General features: G+C 38.0%; 1 protein-coding gene across 1 annotated transcript; it reads right to left on the reverse strand.

The window, feature by feature from the left end:
- Window positions 1-881: 881 nt before the first annotated feature.
- Window positions 882-18,171, reverse strand: wdr35 (WD repeat domain 35). The gene is made up of 28 exons (XM_042500820.1): window positions 17,756-18,171; window positions 17,543-17,660; window positions 16,317-16,388; window positions 16,098-16,190; window positions 15,885-16,013; window positions 14,874-15,007; window positions 14,504-14,669; window positions 14,250-14,395; window positions 13,674-13,799; window positions 12,535-12,720; window positions 12,216-12,251; window positions 12,050-12,110; window positions 10,187-10,331; window positions 9,694-9,763; window positions 9,144-9,197; window positions 8,937-9,046; window positions 8,583-8,802; window positions 8,402-8,482; window positions 7,952-8,088; window positions 6,436-6,639; window positions 6,132-6,278; window positions 4,948-5,080; window positions 4,695-4,805; window positions 3,919-4,083; window positions 2,718-2,858; window positions 2,467-2,623; window positions 2,018-2,258; window positions 882-1,386 (listed from the first exon to the last, which is right to left on the reverse strand). The coding sequence occupies exons 1-28, from the start codon at window positions 17,777-17,779 to the stop codon at window positions 1,236-1,238; spliced, it is 3,558 nt and encodes a 1,185-aa protein (XP_042356754.1). The 5' UTR covers window positions 17,780-18,171; the 3' UTR covers window positions 882-1,235.
- Between the last annotated feature and the right edge of the window lie 461 nt (window positions 18,172-18,632).

The following is an 18,632-nucleotide window of genomic DNA, read 5'->3' on the forward strand; positions in this document are numbered from 1 at the left end:
GAAAAAATGCCAAAAATTGGCGCACAGATATTCAGGACTGTGGGAAATTAAGTGTGTCCGACTCAAAATGTGCAACTGCCCCCTTAAAGTAAAACATGCAGGGAGCAGAGGACCTCTATCTTGATAGAATTAAATAAATTGTTGCAGAAAAGGAACAAACTGGTGCATGGAAATTCACCAGAATGCAGAAGTGTTTGATGCTAAAGACAGAAATTCTGGCAGAGTGATGCTGTGATATTGGAAATCTTTGGGACAAACAGAAAGTCCTTATTCAAGTGTCATTACTCACTGACTCTAACTCACTGATGCCATTTACGGACAGTAGATGGCAGGAGAAGATTGTATCAAATGACAGGTCAACATGGATCACCGATAAGCAACAAAACTGCAAGGGGCATTTCAGTGCAGTGGTGGAGCCACAAAGATTCTTTGTTTTACATTAAATTAGTGAATTAATTGTTATTCATTCATTCATCAACCATTAGCATTATTATACACCATCAATGCAGGGGTAAAGTTTTTGAAACCACTTAAAACATTTTTGTCTTGACACAATGTAAAAGAACAAAAAACTTCCATCTTGTCATGTACCAAATTAAAAACACATAACAGAAACAGTGTTTCCTTTTAAACCATGCTCTAATTATCTACCAAAACACAGGGCATATCCCACTTAAAGGTATATTTCATCCAGTCAGATGAATACTCCTATCCTTACAGATGGTCAGCACAGATACTTATTCGTTAAGCACTATTCCCAAGCGCTGTGGTGTTAACTCTACTGATGGTGTGGGTATTGTTTCCAAACAGACTAGCTGGTGATAAATAAGATGCATTAAAAATGTCAGCAAAATGAAAGCCAAGAAAAATACACTTCAAACTGTTGTATTAAGGTGACAGTTTATCCACTGTGAACCTTCATATAAAAATAGTTAACAAAGCCGTTGTATTCAATCACTTATTTTACAACATTCAAGGCAAAAGAAATGCATTTAACTAAATTTTAAGAAATATAAACTGAAGCTCACAGAATATATACTCTGCTTTTTCTAAATGTGGACACAACACATAATTGTTCTTGCTCAAGATCTTGAAACCAAGTGCAGCTATTTCCACAAGTTAATAATTTCAGTTCATTTGCTCCACAAACTCATAAAAAAGAGTCATATATGCAGGCTACAACACAACACAATGCTTAAAAATGTGAAAATGAAGTGTACTTATGGGACTGAGCTTCACGCTACAGGACTGTGACACAGTGGGCAACAGTTATACTTGCTGATTTCCTGCCCTAGAGCGCAGTGTTTGCACACATTGCACATCCAGAACTGGTACTCCTGGATGGGCAGACCTGTCACAATGCATGTGGGTAATTTTCCCTCCGTCCTAAAAGGGAGAAAAATAGAATAACTTAAAGTCAACACACCAACTGAGTTCTTCACAGTTCTTCACACACTTCAGGTTTCTCCGGCTTTTTTTTTAGCCAGAGAAAAAGCAGAGAATTTTTAAAAGAAAGAAAGAAAAAAAAAGAGTGATGTGGGGTTGTTCTACCATCAGCCAGAGGGAGGAGCCACTGAGCTACTTGTAGTGCCACAAAGTTTAAGAGAGAAAGTCTTGCTCCTGCGCCACAGTACACCTTAGGCAGGTCATCTTAAACCTTAGATCGCATTGCCAGTAAATTCTTTTGGCCCGGTAGGTACACTGATGTTCAAAAATGTTGCAAAAGTTGTCCTAATAAATTGTCAAAGCAATTACTTTTTTGTCTTTAATATGTCTCTGATTCTCAAGAGTCAGTGAATTGGACCCAAGCCAGCCTCACTACATGGACCATAAAAACATAAGGTCAGCATGCATAAAATTGTCTAAATCTGTGTATGAAAGAAAGTTCCCTAAAACATGTCATTTAAATTATTTTAAATAATATGATAGTGCTATGTTGCAGTCATGCAGTTTAGGGCACTAGTCTTCTGTCAGTGTTTGGACCCAGAGTTTGATGTGAACTCCTTGGTGCGCTCACCCCTCTGATGATCCGTACAGCTCTGTTGAGTGGCTGTCCTTTGGGGTATGCTTAGTGAAGATCTCCAAGGCCAGATCTTCGTAAAGCTGCCGCTGTTCAGGGTCCAGGCTCTCTAGGGACTCCAGCTTGATGAAGGCCTGCGAGCATGTGCCGAAGGCCCTGCTGGCTGCAGAGCAAATGGCGAGCAGAGAGTAGATCTCCACCGGTGGGATGATGTCCTCATACTCACGCAGGTGAAGGGCTTTAAAAACACAAAAACAGTGAAGAGTCAAGAATTTATGACTTTGTTTTCGTGACAAATGTGAGTCTAAGTACGAGATATAAAAAGGGAATGCACTATGTAAACTAAATAACAGCTCATTAACTAAAACCTGTTTTTTAATCAGTGTGGAAAATATTATATGATAGTTCTAACATTACACAGTGAAGAGTCCTGTGTGATTTGATACCTGTGCGCATTGCATTTTCAATGTAGCCATCATATAGCTGCCTTTGAGCGAGCAGAAAGAAGTGATAGGCCTCCGCTCCACGCCAGGCATTGTCCACAATACGATTGTCTGAAGACGTCGCATCTTCCTCAAGCAGCCCAGCGAGTGCAGATGTTGCCTGATATAGTGTTATTATATTTAAATTTAAATTTTATTAAATGAAATTAAAAACATTTTCCCATATGTATAACGTATTAGTAGTAATTAAGTACCTCAGACTTCTTCCCTTTTGCTTTGCTCTGCTGTGACGTTTTCACCTGCTCGTGGTAATTTTCAACCAGACACGCTGCCAGCACATAGAGCTTCTTCACCCGCAGAGGTCGGGTCCTTTTCTCCGCCTCCTCATCTGCTATCTGCACCAGCAGCCACAAAATCCAGGCCAACAAAGTTATGCCAACAATTAATTATTCTCAAATCAGAATATATATATATCGGTCAGTCATTTTCTGTAACCGCTTGTCCTCGTGAGGGTCGCGGGAGATATAATATATATATATATATATATATATATATATATATATATATATATATATATATATATATATATATATATATATATGTATATATATATATATATATATATATATATATATATATATATATATATATATATATATATATATATATATATAATATATATATATATATATATATATAAGAGTGGTATTTCTCTCAGTTATCAAATTCCCTTTAGTCCAAGTGAACGTCTGGCCAAATTTAAAAAAATGAGATATCACTTTTACAAGAATGAGACGGATGCCAAGTTACAGTGACCTTGACCTTTGACCACCAAAATTGAATCAGTTCATTGTTTAGTCTAAGGGGATGTTTGCATCAAACATGAAGGAGTTCCCTGAAGCCACTTTTGAGATATCACTTTCACAAGAAGGGCAGACTGGTAGACAACCCGACTACATAATATCTCCAAAAGTGGCTATTGGCAGTGCGGAGGAATAAAAAGTGTTGCATAAAACTTTTTTTTTTAATTCCTATGAAAAGTCCTTGTTTGTGCAAAAAGCTAAAAAGGTTTGACTTCCTGGGTATAAAATCACCCAGATCTTCCACATCATGGGGCCCATAGAGCAGGTACACTAAAGACTTAGCCAGCTGAGCATCTAACTTCTGGTTTAACCCTATAAAATTATAAAATGCTTTAACTGTGCAGCTTTTCTATACTTTCTAAATGTAATCAGATGGACTGGATCAAATCCAGATAGTGAAATGAGTTGTTTTGCGGGGTTGTAATGCCAAGAAAATGTACCCGCTGATTTACAGACAGTCTATGGTAAAAGGTAATTCTGGTTCACATGACAGAATTTAGTGGTTATGCAGTTTGACCACTGTGTCAAATTGGCTTCAAAGTTCAGCACACTTCCTGGGGGCCTGAAAGTAAGCATGAAAATGTAAGCCTACCTTAAACATGAGTTTGGCTGCATCGAGGAAATGGTGGGCTTTCCGATACAGTTCCACTGCCTCTAAAGTTTTATTCTTCTCAAGAAGATGTGAAGCATATTTGGAAAGAAGAGATTTAATCTCCTTCATGTTGTGGGTCCTGGCAAGTTCCACTGCTTTGTTCCACTGTAAGAAAATGACAACAACCATTCAAAAACAAAATTAGCTTGTAGCTTTTTAGGAGTGATATTAGTGAAATGAATGTGAAATAATAATCTCACTAACGGTCATGAGATAACACAAGAAGCCACTGCATTTAAAGTATTTTTCAAACTCTGCAGGGATGAGACAACAGGGCAGTAAAGAGGAAACAGTTAAAGTGACGTCCTGTTTATTTCTCTGCCAAAAACACAGTATTTACACAGCAAGAGAAACTGCCTTGAGGGGAGGAAATAGGGAGTTCTAACGATTTCTCCTTTTGGATAGACAGGGTCAATTACAAGATAAATTCTACATCCTTTAAACTAATGCCAGCCATGGTATGAGGAAGTTCCTACTTTTGTCCAAACCTGAGCAGAGAACAGCCAAATGTTCAAATTTACTCTGGAAGCAAAGTTTGAGGGCAGAATTCTCACTCTGGTGCTAAATATGACACAGGAAGAGGATGAGAGTGGGAGGACAGCAGGTGCCACAGTGAAGTGTGTGTGCAATCTGAAGATGGCTGAGGAAAGGCTGTGTGTGTTCAGAGTGTCGCTTAGAAACTCTGGCGCCACAAGTTTTCTGTTGATATCTCTCACCTGGTTCAGATGGACACATGTGTCGACAGCAGCTTTGGGCTGGTTGCACTTAAGGTAGGCGTTCACAGCTTGTTCACACATGCCCACAGTGGCAAACATTTGTCCAATTTCCTGAAAACAGAGACAATGGAGAGTCGACAGAGAGTTTTTTTTAAAGATTCAGAGTTCTTGATGTGTAAAACTTCTACATTAAAGTTCAGAGAAGGTAGCAATAATGAGTTGTTGAGAGGTCAAATGTGAACATTTGGCTCACCGGTAAAAGAGAATGATTCTCTGGCAGCAGAACGGTCAGCTTCTCAAGACCATAATAGTCCTCTAACATGTAGTAGCATTCTGCCAGCCTCTCCTGGTTACGACCCTGCAGGTAGTACTGCACTGCACTGACCCTTGAAACAGAGAATTCATGTATAAAACCAAATGTGAGACAGAGTTTCCTTCCATTTTCAGGTTTCTATTTTTTCAAGACTGTCTTGAACATAACTTACTTTTTAAGTTTCCCTGAAGCTAATATGAGACTTCAAAATTAGCAGTTAGTACAATCAAAACAGTTGGGTGTCTTATAAAGGTATGGTCTTTACCATACAAAATGTCCTCCTTTTGTTCCTCCCATAAGTCTCAGCAAGGAAACGAAAGGAAAAAGAGAGAAGGTAGTTTGCACTCTGATAACTTTCTTATCTTTGGAGGATACCCACATAATCTGACTTAGACTGCTAAAGGCTCGTATTATCTTTGGCTGAACCTCCAAATGCATTTTTTTGCACAGAATGAGGATGCTGGATTTTGTCCTCCATCGTTCACACTGGACTCATGTCAGGAGGGATTACTTCACAGCTGATATGAACAGAAGGAATGATTAAGGTGGTCAATATTTAAATGTATATATGGACATGGGATTAAGATAGAATGTGCATAACGTTCATTTATTCTTTGATTATGGACTTTAATTAGTTTTTTTTTTTCCCAAAACTATACAACTGAGAGACTAATGGCTTATAATTAGTATTTCTTGATGCTTGCAATATACTTAATATATTGCATGGTACTAATGACAGTCTTGTGCTTAAGAATATGTGCTTATATTTGGATGATTTGTTTATTAATTACAGCTCTGTGCCATTTCAATAATGCATCCCTCTGGATGCGAGATGGATTCACTTGAGAAAAAAAAATTTGGCCTGTTTTTTTTACTAAATTGACGAAGTTACCACAGAATTATGAGAAGCCTTTTTAATTCAGAAAAATTCTAAAAAGTTTTTCTTCTTATTTGCGCGCACAAGCTATTATCCTCTGCAGACAAACTGTTATCAAATTCTCACAAGATAATATTGGGAATTTCTGGGGTCTGTAAATTTTACCACATGTAAACATTGCTCTTATGATAAATACACTTATACACTAAACAACCAAAGAAAGACAAGGTAAAGTAAAATTAAATACCACTTCTGTCTGTCAGCAAAGTAGTCTCCAATTGCATTGTACGCCTGTTCCAGCAGAGCATCATCACTGTCCCCAGAGCCAGTTTTGAGCAGCTGGTGCACCCTGAACCAGTCTCCCAGCTTGATCCTGAGGCCGATGGCAAGGTCCCTGCAAGAAAAAAAAACATCAACATGCCTAAAGAACAGGTACCGTAAGGTTACATTAACATTAAAAATGTCAAAGTGAACAAAAGCAGAACTGAATCAATTTGTGTAAACTTTGATATCACCATCCAATACACCCCAACACATATGGCTAAATGTACCTGCGATCCATTTCCAGGTACATCCGCTCAGCTTCCTCGAACCTGCTGAAGTAAGCTGCCACCTCTGCCTGTTTCATGGGCTCATTCTGCAGGTTACCAAGTCGCTTTACGAACTCAATGCCCTGGTAGTCTTTGCAGCGGACAAAGGCCTGTTCAGCCATCTTCAGATCCAGTTTCTGAAGGGCTGCCTCAGCCAATAGACGCCTGGGAGGTTCATAATGGAGAGAGGGGGCAGTTAGCTACTATCACCAGTAGGGCTTCAAGACATGATGTGTATGCATGAAACCTTATCCTTCTAATATGATTCATTTAGATTCAAAACAGACTTAGACCTAAACACCAATGACTCGTGACTTCACTTGCAGTTGAGCCCTTTGATTTGGAAATTCTTGATACCTTTGCATGTTATTTAAAAAGTGTTCCATGATTCAATTAATTTCCCGTCATCTCTTCAATTAACTAATGTTATGTAATCTATTCCTATCAAGTTGACACTTAATTTCCCTGATCCACTTTGTTTGCACCACTCTGACATCATCCAGTCAAGCTGCAGGGGGAGAACCACGAAGAACTTATGTTACATTGCTGAGAATCAGTTGAAAAAAATGATACCAAAGTTAATATTGCTTGTGTATAAAAAACATGTGGTGGTCAACTAAAGAAAATAAAATAAGTAAAAAAATGCAGTTTGCCAAACAAGCAGATTGAAGGTTACAAACTAAGATTCAACAACTTCCAACAAACTAATTCTAACACGTATAAATTTTAAAAAGCCTTTAGGATATTTGTAATTAGATATATTATAACTCTGTTGTTACAAGGCATTACAATTGGTGAAGAGCGCATTATGTCTTGTTTAGTACCAGAAACGTTGGTACTTGGTTCAGGACTTGCTTGTCTTGACTTGGGATTTGGGATTTGAGTGTAAAGACTTACTTGTGACTTGCAAAACAGTGACTTTTTCCCACCTCTAGTTACTTAAATATATATCATTATCTTAACCTAACTATTGCTTGTAATCAACCCATCTGTGTCAAACTTAATGATTCTATGATTTTAAAACTTGATTAAAAAAAAACATCAATGCAAAAAAATCCTTAAATCAAAGACTGGAATCTGACTCCTTGTATTGACTCCCATTTATGTTGCCAGTGTTTGAGGAATGCAGCAAGACTTGACACACTAGCCAGAGGACACAAATAAGCTAAAGTGATCACATTGCTGCTACAAATGAGTCACCACAAATCTCCTGTACTCTACAATAATCAGCTTACACCAGCATACATAGTATATGCTCAGATGAAAGTGGCAATCATTTGGTGCAAACTTGACAACAAAGTTAAAATGTTGTTTGAACGGACAATATAGAATAGTTTTTGAGAACTGATTTGTGTGATGTGTCACTGAGTGATGAGACCAGTATTGTGACAGGCTGAGAGTGAATTTATTTTAATAAGGCCCTTAAACTCTATGTGTTATGCTGAATCAAAAGTAAAGATTAACACTTTGCATTTACCAGAGTCTTGGGTGAGGATTGTCTTCGATGAACTGCGAGACATCCTCAATCCCCACCTTTTCAATCAACGCACGACTGTCTCTCAGGGAGCGGATTTCAAAGTTGATGAGGTTGTCTTTGTTTGGCCTCTCTGGATCCTGAAGAGCAAGATCCCAGAAGTGTTTGATTAAATAAACAAATAAAAACTGCACTTTAAAAGGTGCAGCGAAGTAGTTAGGCAAAAAGAGAGACTTTCCTCAAATTAACACTACAAAGAGATTCATTCTCATCATTTTGCAGTAAGCTGTTACCATTTTAGCCAACAGATATCATCAAGATAAGTCAACAATAAGTCTAAACCATTGTATATCCAATTACTTTAGGATATTTATGAGGCAAAACAAAACTTGTAATTATGAGCTATTATGACAAAAAGTTTTTTGAGTGCTACTCTTTAAACCAAGGATTTACCTTCATGATTTCATCAAGCAGGACAGATTTGATTTCCAGGTCTTCAAAATTGCAAATATACCCAGATGTTTGGATGGGTTCCTGTTTTTAAAAAACACAATACATTATGGAAATTGTTGCTAAATATTTGGAAACAATGAAACAATGCAGCTGACCATCACACAAAGACCTTTGCCCTCACCTCTGGGTCCAGGTTCCTGAAGACATACATCCTGGTCTTCTCCATCATGGCAAACAGATCAGGATTATCGTTCGCCCACTTCATATCCCAAACATCCTTGCGCTCAAACTTGGATGGATCTCCTGCAGAAGCCTGGTTTCCAGAGCTGTCGTCTAAGGAGGCACGAACCTCCAGGTCCAACAGAGTCAGCACACCCGCAATGTCGATTATGGCTAGACGACTAAAGAAAATAACAATTAAAATTTTATGAATAATTCAACAGCTTTCAGATTTGACAAACTGTGATAGAGCTGGTTAATAATAGATATCTGCGCAGCAACAAATCCAATCTGCATAACACCAATTCATGCTTGCCTGGAGTTGCAGTTCAAGGACAGATAGTAGGCTCTGTTGTTCAAAGTGTACTTCTGGATGAGAACAACATTTGGGAGGCTGTATCTATGGATGGTGCCGGACTCACGGCCCTATAAGCACACATACATGCAATGTTTTACTTAAATTTTACTTTTTCATTTTAATGCATGATTCAAAATTGCATAATTAAACCAGAACTGTACATACCACAATCAGGGTCCTGTCTGTTGCTGTAATACAACAAATGGGATCTCGAGTTGCCTGAAACAGAAGACACAAACATGCAACCCATGACAATGAAAAATACCAGACAAAAAAAATAAAATACATTTTAATGAGAATTCAGTCATTTTTTTACTACAAATAAATATTTGTTGTAAAAAAACACAAAATTCTAATTAAAATCTTTCCTTTTTGAGCTGACTATTTATATACATTTTTACTTATTTTATTTAAATTATTAATACTAGTATATATGTATGTTTAGTTGGTAATTTTTTTACCAACATTTTCAGGGCTTCACATCTAGTACATTATCTTTTTTTTTTTTTTTTAAAAAAATTTTAATAGTAAAGTTGAATTTGCTACATGGAGACAAAATTAAATTAATATTCAAACTGAAATGTAATGTACAAGTTTTACAGCATATTGTTCTAAAAATGTATCAGAAGTGTCTTTGCAGTTATTTTTTTGATTTTGTGCAACAACATGGCTGTTACATACCCTTTGCCACATTAGAGATAAAAATGTCTCTTACTGTGAAGGCTTTTGCAAAATCTGGACCACTCTCATTGGCTCCAGATGGATTGCTGTCAATGTGGTAGACCCTAGAAAGGCGGGAAGTAAGAACAAATGAAAAAGAGCCAGACACAGACAGACACTTGTCCTTTCCACTGAGGTGAATTGTGGTCCAGGTGTTAGGAGAGCCCTGGCAGAACATCATGCCTGTCTGGAACCTCAGTGGCATCTGATTCAGATGAATGAATCCTTTTCATAGCACTGTCAGTACCCACACTCTACACTGAAACACTGAGCCACTAAAGTCACTGACTCATAATCTAGCCTTGTGGTTATCTTGTCTCCCTGAAACTTTCCATGATTTGTCTAATGTGTACTGTAAGTTCTGACACAGGCACTCTATTTTGTCCACACCCACTACCCGGCTTTGTTAAATACAGTTCTTATGACATCCTGTTAAGATGCCGCTCCACTGCACTGTAAATGTCATGCCAATATCTGAAAAAATGTACCTCTCTCTTCCCTCCTTCTTAGTCCTGGTCACCTGGTTGATCTCCAGGGCTGTTAATTTCTTTGCCACTCTGTACTGCCACAAGTAGAAAGCTTCTTTGGATGCAGCGATCACATGTGTCTTTGTCATGGTGACGAAAAGTGGATCTGGCCAAGTAGAAAAATGGCAGATTTAATGACAAACATGAAGATCAATGTAGATATAATTTTGTGTCATTTGGAAGCAAGTAAATAAACTGTATCCATTTCTCTTTTTTGCCATTCGTTGGGTAATGTGAGGGCCCACCTTCTGGAATCTAATTTCAGAAGCAGAAGGCTGTGTTAAAGGTGCATCTCCATTCACCTTTCTTTATCAACATTTTCATTTTGTATATAAAAAGAGTGGAATTGCAAAAAATTCAAAAAGATCTTGAAATATTGCAACAAAAAAGGGCATTTAAGTCTGGGGGAGGTGGAAAGTTTTTGTATGGCGGAAAGGCAACAGATATAACAAAAATATGATGATATATATTCATGACATACTGTCACTGCATAGTCACTGCAAGCTCTCTTTATCATCTCTTCGTAGTTTTTAACACAGGACTGATATCAGAACTTTTCCAAATAAAGTTTAATTTAACTCTCCATTATAATTCTTCGGTTTTCCTTCCATTATTATACATCCACTATTTTCTTTTGTTTGAGGTATAGGCACATCAGAAAAGTTAGTCTCTCTGGCAGTAATCTCTCTGCCAGGAGGCCTTTCTAACAATAACTGGTTAATGTTTTGAGAGGGTCTATTTCAGCTCTAACCATGATCTTTTCCTACACCTAACCAAATGGTTTAGTTGCCTAAATGTAACCCAATTGTGACTGAAAACCGAAAATAACAATGATAAAAAAACACATGGCTTCTCGCAGGGCACAAACCCCAGTCCCCTGGGTGAAAGTCCTGTCTGTGTTTGACCCATTCATCAATCGCTCCTCCTTATGCATGCTTTGTCACTCTTTAAACTTTACTTTATACTAGCCTCCTGGCTGAAAGCTGTCAGGCAGCTTTCTGGCAGAGAGCCTTGAAGGCAAACTTTTCCCAACTGGCACTGGCATTTTATTATGACCTTTTACTTGGGCGGTAATATGATACATACATTACAATTCATTCTCTTACAGTGAACAACACCAAACTATAAGGAAAAATCTGAGCACATTATATAAATCACTATAAATGCATCTTTGTTTGTAACTTTATGCTATAAGATCAATTCTGTGAATATTTTCGGTTTGGAAAATGCAAGAACATAATGCAGTGTGTTCTAAAATAGATACGCTTTGACTGGTCTGAGAAAAAATGAAAAGGCTGGGTGAGAAGAAACCTCCAAAGTGACACACACTTGAACTCACTCTCATTATTTATCATGTGGGATATCTGAGCCTTTCAGATCTGCAGACTTTGAACTGTCTTGACCTGAGCTTCTCAGCAAACATTCAACCATGTCAAGCAGAGACAGAATGCTGAATATCTGTGAGATATCATCCTGACCCTGTGCTAACTGTCTATTTGCTATAGGATGCTGTGAAGCAATGAAAGATGTAACTGTGGGCTTGCGGCAGGTGGCAGAACGCCAACCACCATTTCTCTATACATGTGGTGTGATCTCTCACATTGGCTTGAAGAAATACACCAACCTTATGGTAAATGAGGACTTAGATCATCCCACGGTTGTGTCACAAGATTACTACCAAGTTCACTTCTGTGTGCAAGCTTGCAGGGCACGTGGTTATTTAATAGATGGTATAATGAAAGAAATTGTCCTTTTAATAATATTTTAACTAAAACATGAAAACATGGCATCACAAGACATATATTTCTTTCTGTATAAACTCACCAATGTCAATGTATTTGGAGTCCAGGGGAGTCCCGATGGAGTTGCACAAAATCAGGACATACTAAAAAATATGCAGCAGTGCAACATTATTCTACAGGTCAATTTATGATTCTTTATTTAATAAATAGTTCTCATTTTGAGTGTGTGGGTGTAATTTATATATTACCCTTGCATGACTGCCAGACTCTAACTCTGCATCCTCCTATGTGGCGATGAGGCAGGAAGACAGAAGGTAAAACAGCAGAGAAACATTTGTCATACTTACTATTACAGCTCACTCAGATATTCATCTATACACATTCTCCCTCACTTAGATTTTAGAATATATCTGTCAAAAGCACTTGATAAACTTGTCTTGAGTCATACAGCATGCAACCAGCATAGCAAGTCAACCTGCAATGTCTTATAAATGATTGCAAGTCCTGTTTTTGTTGCTTTTTCTAACAGTTTCCATGTTGAGACATAAAATCCAGAGGTTTTTGTACCTGAGGCTGGGTGTCATCTGCCTTGCTGGCCAGGATGCAGAAGTCCCCTGAGGTTGTGATGGACATCAGGCTCTTTACATATTTGACAAACTTCTCGTTATTTTTGGTGTCCCAGAACACCACACAGTACTCTTGCCGCTCTGGTTTTGTGTAGGCATACACCACCGTGCTGCAACAGTAGCCCCACTGTTAGGAGACATAAGGAGCTGGTGAGATTCACCTTCTGTGTGCAGCTTCTAGACTCTGAGGAGAAATATGATCAAACAAAGATACATTCCCCTGAACAACCCTATTTTAAGAAATAAGTAATTTGGAGGTGTAGTCCAGGAGATATTCCCCCAGGTATTCATTTTTTTACTGTAAGTTCATAGGAAAAACATTCGTTTTCTTCTGTAACTGAAATTATTTAAGTTCCACTTGAAGCATGATGTGAAACTAACAATGTTAGTGTTAAAGAATAATAATCTTCATATGACTTTTACTGACCCTATCCTATCACTCGACTACGATTAATGACAACCTCTTTATTTGAAGCTACAATTGGTAACTTTGTTAAAATAAAACAACTTTTTGTCATATTTGCTGAAACTGTCACTGCATACACAAAGTATTGCTTGAGGAAAGTAGTCTGTTTTTTTGTTTCATTATTTTTCTCAAACCACGGGAAAACTATTGGGAGTCACAATATGCCTCTAACACAATGCCTGTAGCTAGCTGGAAAACATTTGATTTTGGTATATTAGAGGATTCTTTTAGCACCCGATGTCTAATTGAGAGGCAAAGTCATACAGACTAACTCAACATTGTCATGTAGCTCAGTGCTCTTTCTCCTGACCTTGCTTATTTTGGAGAAATGATCTAACTGAATAGCTAGATGTGACATACTTTGATATTTTCAACTATTTAACCGAGTCACTAGGTAAGATCATCATTTAACATAACAAAGACTAAAAGCAGGTTAGTTATCTTCAACCTCTACAATTTGTCACGCCAAACAAGCAAAATGCTTGCTACGTTTTGGTATACTATGTGTCAGTCAGTGGCAGATTTGGGCCACTTGGGCTTGTAGTTTGAACATAGTGTAAGATAGCTGTTTTATAAAAATTAAGCTACAGCAAGCTACAGGCATTACCATTTACCTTGTAGTCTGGTCTGATGTTGGCAAAGTAGATGTAGGAGTCCACAGCCAGGCCAATTCGCAGCCCTCCTCCCTCCCAGCCAATTCCTGTCATCTGCTTCCCCGGTACTTTAAGAGTTCTCAGATGCTGTTTAAACAAGAAAAGGCATTTTAAGTGCAAAATCTCAAATTTTTTCCTATCTTGTTCCATTTTTATTTTCTTACTGGGGTTAGTAAGGCGTATGGGTGTGCAAGGGATGATTTTTAATCAATATTTATGACTCAAAAACTATTTTGCCAAAGATTTCGGGCTTTCAGAGCACAATACCAAGCCTACCTACATTATTAAACATTCAACAATGTAGGATGGCATAACAGAAAATTGGCATTGTAAGGGATTTTTTTCTTTAATAAATCAAAAATAAAATGAAACTTAAGACATTCTTTATCATCTCAGTTTATTATATGTAAATTCTTCTTTTTTGGTTCCATGTAGTATAACACTGACAGGAGCACTGCATTTAAGTGTATTGCACATGCCTCATATTCTTGTATAAAACTCTGTAAGTGTGTAAGGGAACAAAGTCTTCAGTCTCACCTCTCCAAATGGTGTGTAGAACTGCACAACATTGAATTCTTTCTCCATATTTGAGGCCCTGAGAGAACCGGCGACTGCCAGAACACTGCCACAATGATTCCACTGGATACTGACCACATTCATCAGAGTGTCAATACACACTGGGTCTGAGGAAAAGAGCAGCAGCATAGCTCATCACCATGGGGAAACATTTCATTTAAGCGTGAGAATATACTGCAGTCTATGAAGGGTTTTTTTAGTTAAATCTCTCTTACTTTCATCATTCTCGTAGCGCATGATCTGACATCTTCCATTGTCAAAACAGATAGCGAGACATGGACAGTCTGGTTCAACGTAACCTCCAGTTCCTGCGTACCAGTGGATACCTGCAATACTGACAGCCCCAGTCGCATTGGCAAGACAGCTAATGGTCATTTTCATCTGAAAAAAAAAAACAAACATTTTTTTGTATTAATGTAAAATGGGTACAAAATGAAAAGTGTACCTTAAAGCAAACAATGGAGCTGGTAGTGGAGCATTTTCATCCACAATATTAACATCCTATAAGTCAGGAGGCCGTGTAGTTCTATGTGGGAACATACTCAAATAAAATGACATTTCTTCTACTTAAGCTTATGCACTTACTATGAAGTTTCCTTGATTGTCATAGATTTGCACTTCACCGTTGGCCATGCCGAAGAGGAGGATCTTGCTGTCAGGTGACCATGCCACATGAGCAAGCTGATTTCCCTTTAGCTCCTTTCCCCAAATCCGGTTTCCTACAAAGAAGAAGACATTTACGCCACTGTAAACGTTACTACTCATTTCCTCAGTATGTGAACACAGCAATGCAGGTCAAGAAAACCTTCAATATTTTAATATTCAGTCAGTCAATATTGCGACTGTTCGCCATTTAGTATGATTTTTTTTTAGCAGTAACACTTAAAACGCTAACATGCACAAAATAGTCCAGTTTTGCCCCCTGTTTAAATGCAACTGTGCATAATCCAATTACTGTGCCCAAAAATGCTATTTATCACGTCAAAATATGGAATAGTGGAACAGCTGTTGCTTGTGTAATTTAGCTTCTTTTGATCAAAAAATTATTCATTCAAAGATTCCCACTGGTGGTGGACTTGTTAGATTGTGTGAACACAGCTCCCCTCTTTCATCCCTTCAACCACCTTCTTCAACGCACATGTGCTGCGATATTTGAACATATCCAAAAACCTGTTGATATCCAAGTATTTCATGATGTTTAAAAGTAGCCATGTTTCTCCTTCTGACCAGAAATGTTGGCTCTCTTTTGGGTGTGTATCCTTACCCCACAGTCTTACAAACTGTTGGCTAGGTGATTTGTGTACAGCGCATTCATGTCAACGCACAGAGCTGACTGTAAACAAGACGGAGGCTGTTTGTCACAAACTGCGGGAAAAAAAATCCACAGACCCAAAGTATGCTGCTAAAACCAAACTAATACTATCATATCTAGCATCTTGATTGGAAAATGTATCATTTGGAAAAAGGCATAATTCAGACTATCTAAACAGACTATGCTGTTTACATGCTGTATCAAATTCAGAATATCATCATATTTGGAAAAACAGTGAAATATTAGTGTGAATGTGAACATAGTCACTCTAAATCTGTTTTTACCATCCACAGATCCAACAATGACCGCTCCATCTTCATACACAATGCAAATCTTCTGACCATCAGCATTCCAGCTCATGCTTCTCACTACTGACTTGTTCCGGTTGTTGATCATCTCCTCGTACCATGCACCTTTAGGAGGGGTAAAGACAAACAAGTATAAAAGCCGCATTTATTGCAAACAACTTACACTTTGAATTTGAAAGCAGTAATCACCTTTGTAGAGCATCCACACAATGATGAGTCCATTCTGGTCACTGGTTGTCAGCTTTTCATACTGTTCATTCCATGTGACCACTTGCACTGCACCTGCAAGTGTGGTAATCATGAAGTGTTAGATCATTTTCCAGTGGCTCGTTCAACATCCCAAAACACTCTAACATGTCTTTTATTTTGTAAGGATTAAGGCTTTTGCAACTACTCAGTATAACTTACCACTGTGTCCTTCTAGAGTCTGGTTCATTGACAGATTACTGGGTGCAGCAAGTCCTTTGAGTTTGGCATCATCTGTTGAGAAAGCAGGCAAAGAGTTCAGATTTTAAACCTCAACAAAGTTCAAACAACTTTTAACATAATACCAGTGGGCCTGTTCAACAGATGGTGTGGACGAAGTGGTACAGTTACTCACACTGAGGCACAAGAACAGTCAAAAAGCTTATGCAAGTTTCAGAAGATTTCTCGCACACTGTAAGAGCCTTCAAATCTCAACCACATGAGTATTACATAATGTCATTGACTGTGACAGATTAACTTTAACAGAGTTGAATGAATGAAACACTATTCATCAAATCCAAAAACATTACAGTCTTCTCAATGTAATTTCGCTGACCACTTTTCTATGGAGCAAAATAACCGCAATAAGTAAGTAAATAAATGCAATATTTTCAGGGTTTGTACAGCTTTTTAAAACTATTTTAATGCCACTCAAAATTAAATTTAAGACAAATTTTACAAACAGCAATGCTGAAGACAACAAACCTAAATCCACATCAATTACTTAGATTAAAGGGCAATTTTATGTTATTATTAAAACATAAAACATAGAATGTGACTCTCTAGATATATTTTTTAAAGTTATAATACCAATTTAATACCAATTAGGGTCTTAACTTTAAATTAATGAATCATATACATTTTAATATATACTACATATATTTTTTGAGGATCCACGGGGACCCAGATATTGGAATTTAAATGAGGGCACACTTGGCCCAGCCAGCATAGGGTATCGGTACTCAAAAGCTGACTTTTTTAAAATAACAGTTCTTACATGCTGGCCTTGGGCTACACCATGTATTTATCACTATTATCATTTTGTCAATTCTTAACAACTTAGAAACTAACAAAGAAATTTTATCAGGAGACATGAGCAACAGCAGTCCAGTGATTTAAGGAGGGACATGGGTTATTTTTTATCCAGCCTATCCCACAGTTTATAGTGTAAGGCACTTCTCATGTCAAGTAACTGTGCATTATGTACTGTGTTAAGTAACTTGTAGATTCCCTTTATAATGATTCAGATTGCCATTTTCATGCAACAAGCTGTTCACTTGTGGCTTTACCATCTAATGCTATAAAGCCACGGGAAGCTGGAAATAACCTGGAAATCACGAATATGTGCCAGGACTGTGCAGGTTATTAGCTGCATCCCCTGAACTTACCTGTCTGAGTTTCAAGCTTGAGTACTCTGAGGAGACCATCGTCTCCTCCACAGGCGATGAAACCTTGATCTTTGTTCCAGGAGACACATTTTAGATGGATATTATTGGGGATAGCAATCTATAAAACACGGAAAATTGAAGCCACACTGTTAACCTGCGCTCTTTAATGGTGCATTCATATGCAGGTAGGTATGTAGAGGTTTAGACACTCACCTTCTTACTGAGGTAGATAAACATGGTGGTGTTGATACCGTCACAGGCCTCTATCAACCCGACATTAATTTTTTACGACGCTTAGGCTCAGTTGTACTATTTTACATTAACAATACACTAACCTAATACCAATTAGCTCGAAAACTATACAGCTGAAGTGGGCTAACTTTTCCAGCTTAGTTAGCTATGCTACATCATGCGGCCTGAATATGGTGAGTGTATCGTTAGCTTATGTACCGTTAACTTTGCTAGTTACCTGCGTAACGCGACACAGTTTACATAACTAGAGCCAAAAACGATAAATTAAAAGGCCTACTACTCGTACACTTTATAGCGTTTGCAAACGTGTTGAAAAAACGGCTCAAATTTGACGTTTCATTGCTTGCGTTGGCAGACTCCAGCACTGAGCGGTTGTAGCTTCCCTCGGTTTCCCATAGTAACCGTAGACCGGAAGAGGATTCTTCTTCCTTTGTTGGATTTAACGGCGGTTGCTGTCCATAAAGTCGCATTACCGCCAACTACTGGATTCAACCTAAGGTGTCCGCTGACTAAGGATAAACAGCAATACCAATAATAATAATAACAATAATCAAAACACCACTTCCTATCCCGGTCCCTTTCTAACGTATCTGAGCTACTTCTCGGCTGGTTGAGAGAGCCTAAAAGCATCTCTCTGTAGTTGCTGTACATCCTCTCCCGAAACGCCTCCAACGTCCGGAAACCTTACTGCCGCATCATTAATGACCTCTCTTTTCTAGGACAAAAACCCCGTTCTCAATTTCTTTCGTTTCTCGGTCGATCTCCCGCTTCCACTTTCAAAGACTTCTTACTTGGAAGAGGATTTCAGATGTTTCTGGTAGTTGTAGTTTTTCTTGCT

This window comes from Plectropomus leopardus, chromosome 14 (genome assembly GCF_008729295.1).
Source record: "Plectropomus leopardus isolate mb chromosome 14, YSFRI_Pleo_2.0, whole genome shotgun sequence".
NCBI lineage: Eukaryota > Metazoa > Chordata > Actinopteri > Perciformes > Serranidae > Plectropomus > Plectropomus leopardus.

Coding starts and splice junctions, on each gene's coding strand:
- wdr35 (XM_042500820.1), bottom strand. CDS start 17,779: ATGTTTATCTACCTCAGTAAGAAG. Junction 16,389..17,542: donor CAAGCTTGAAACTCAGACAG/GTAAGTTCAGGG, acceptor CTTTCTCAACAG/ATGATGCCAAACTCAAAGGA. Junction 9,764..10,186: donor AAGAAGGAGGGAAGAGAGAG/GTACATTTTTTC, acceptor CCGCCTTTCTAG/GGTCTACCACATTGACAGCA.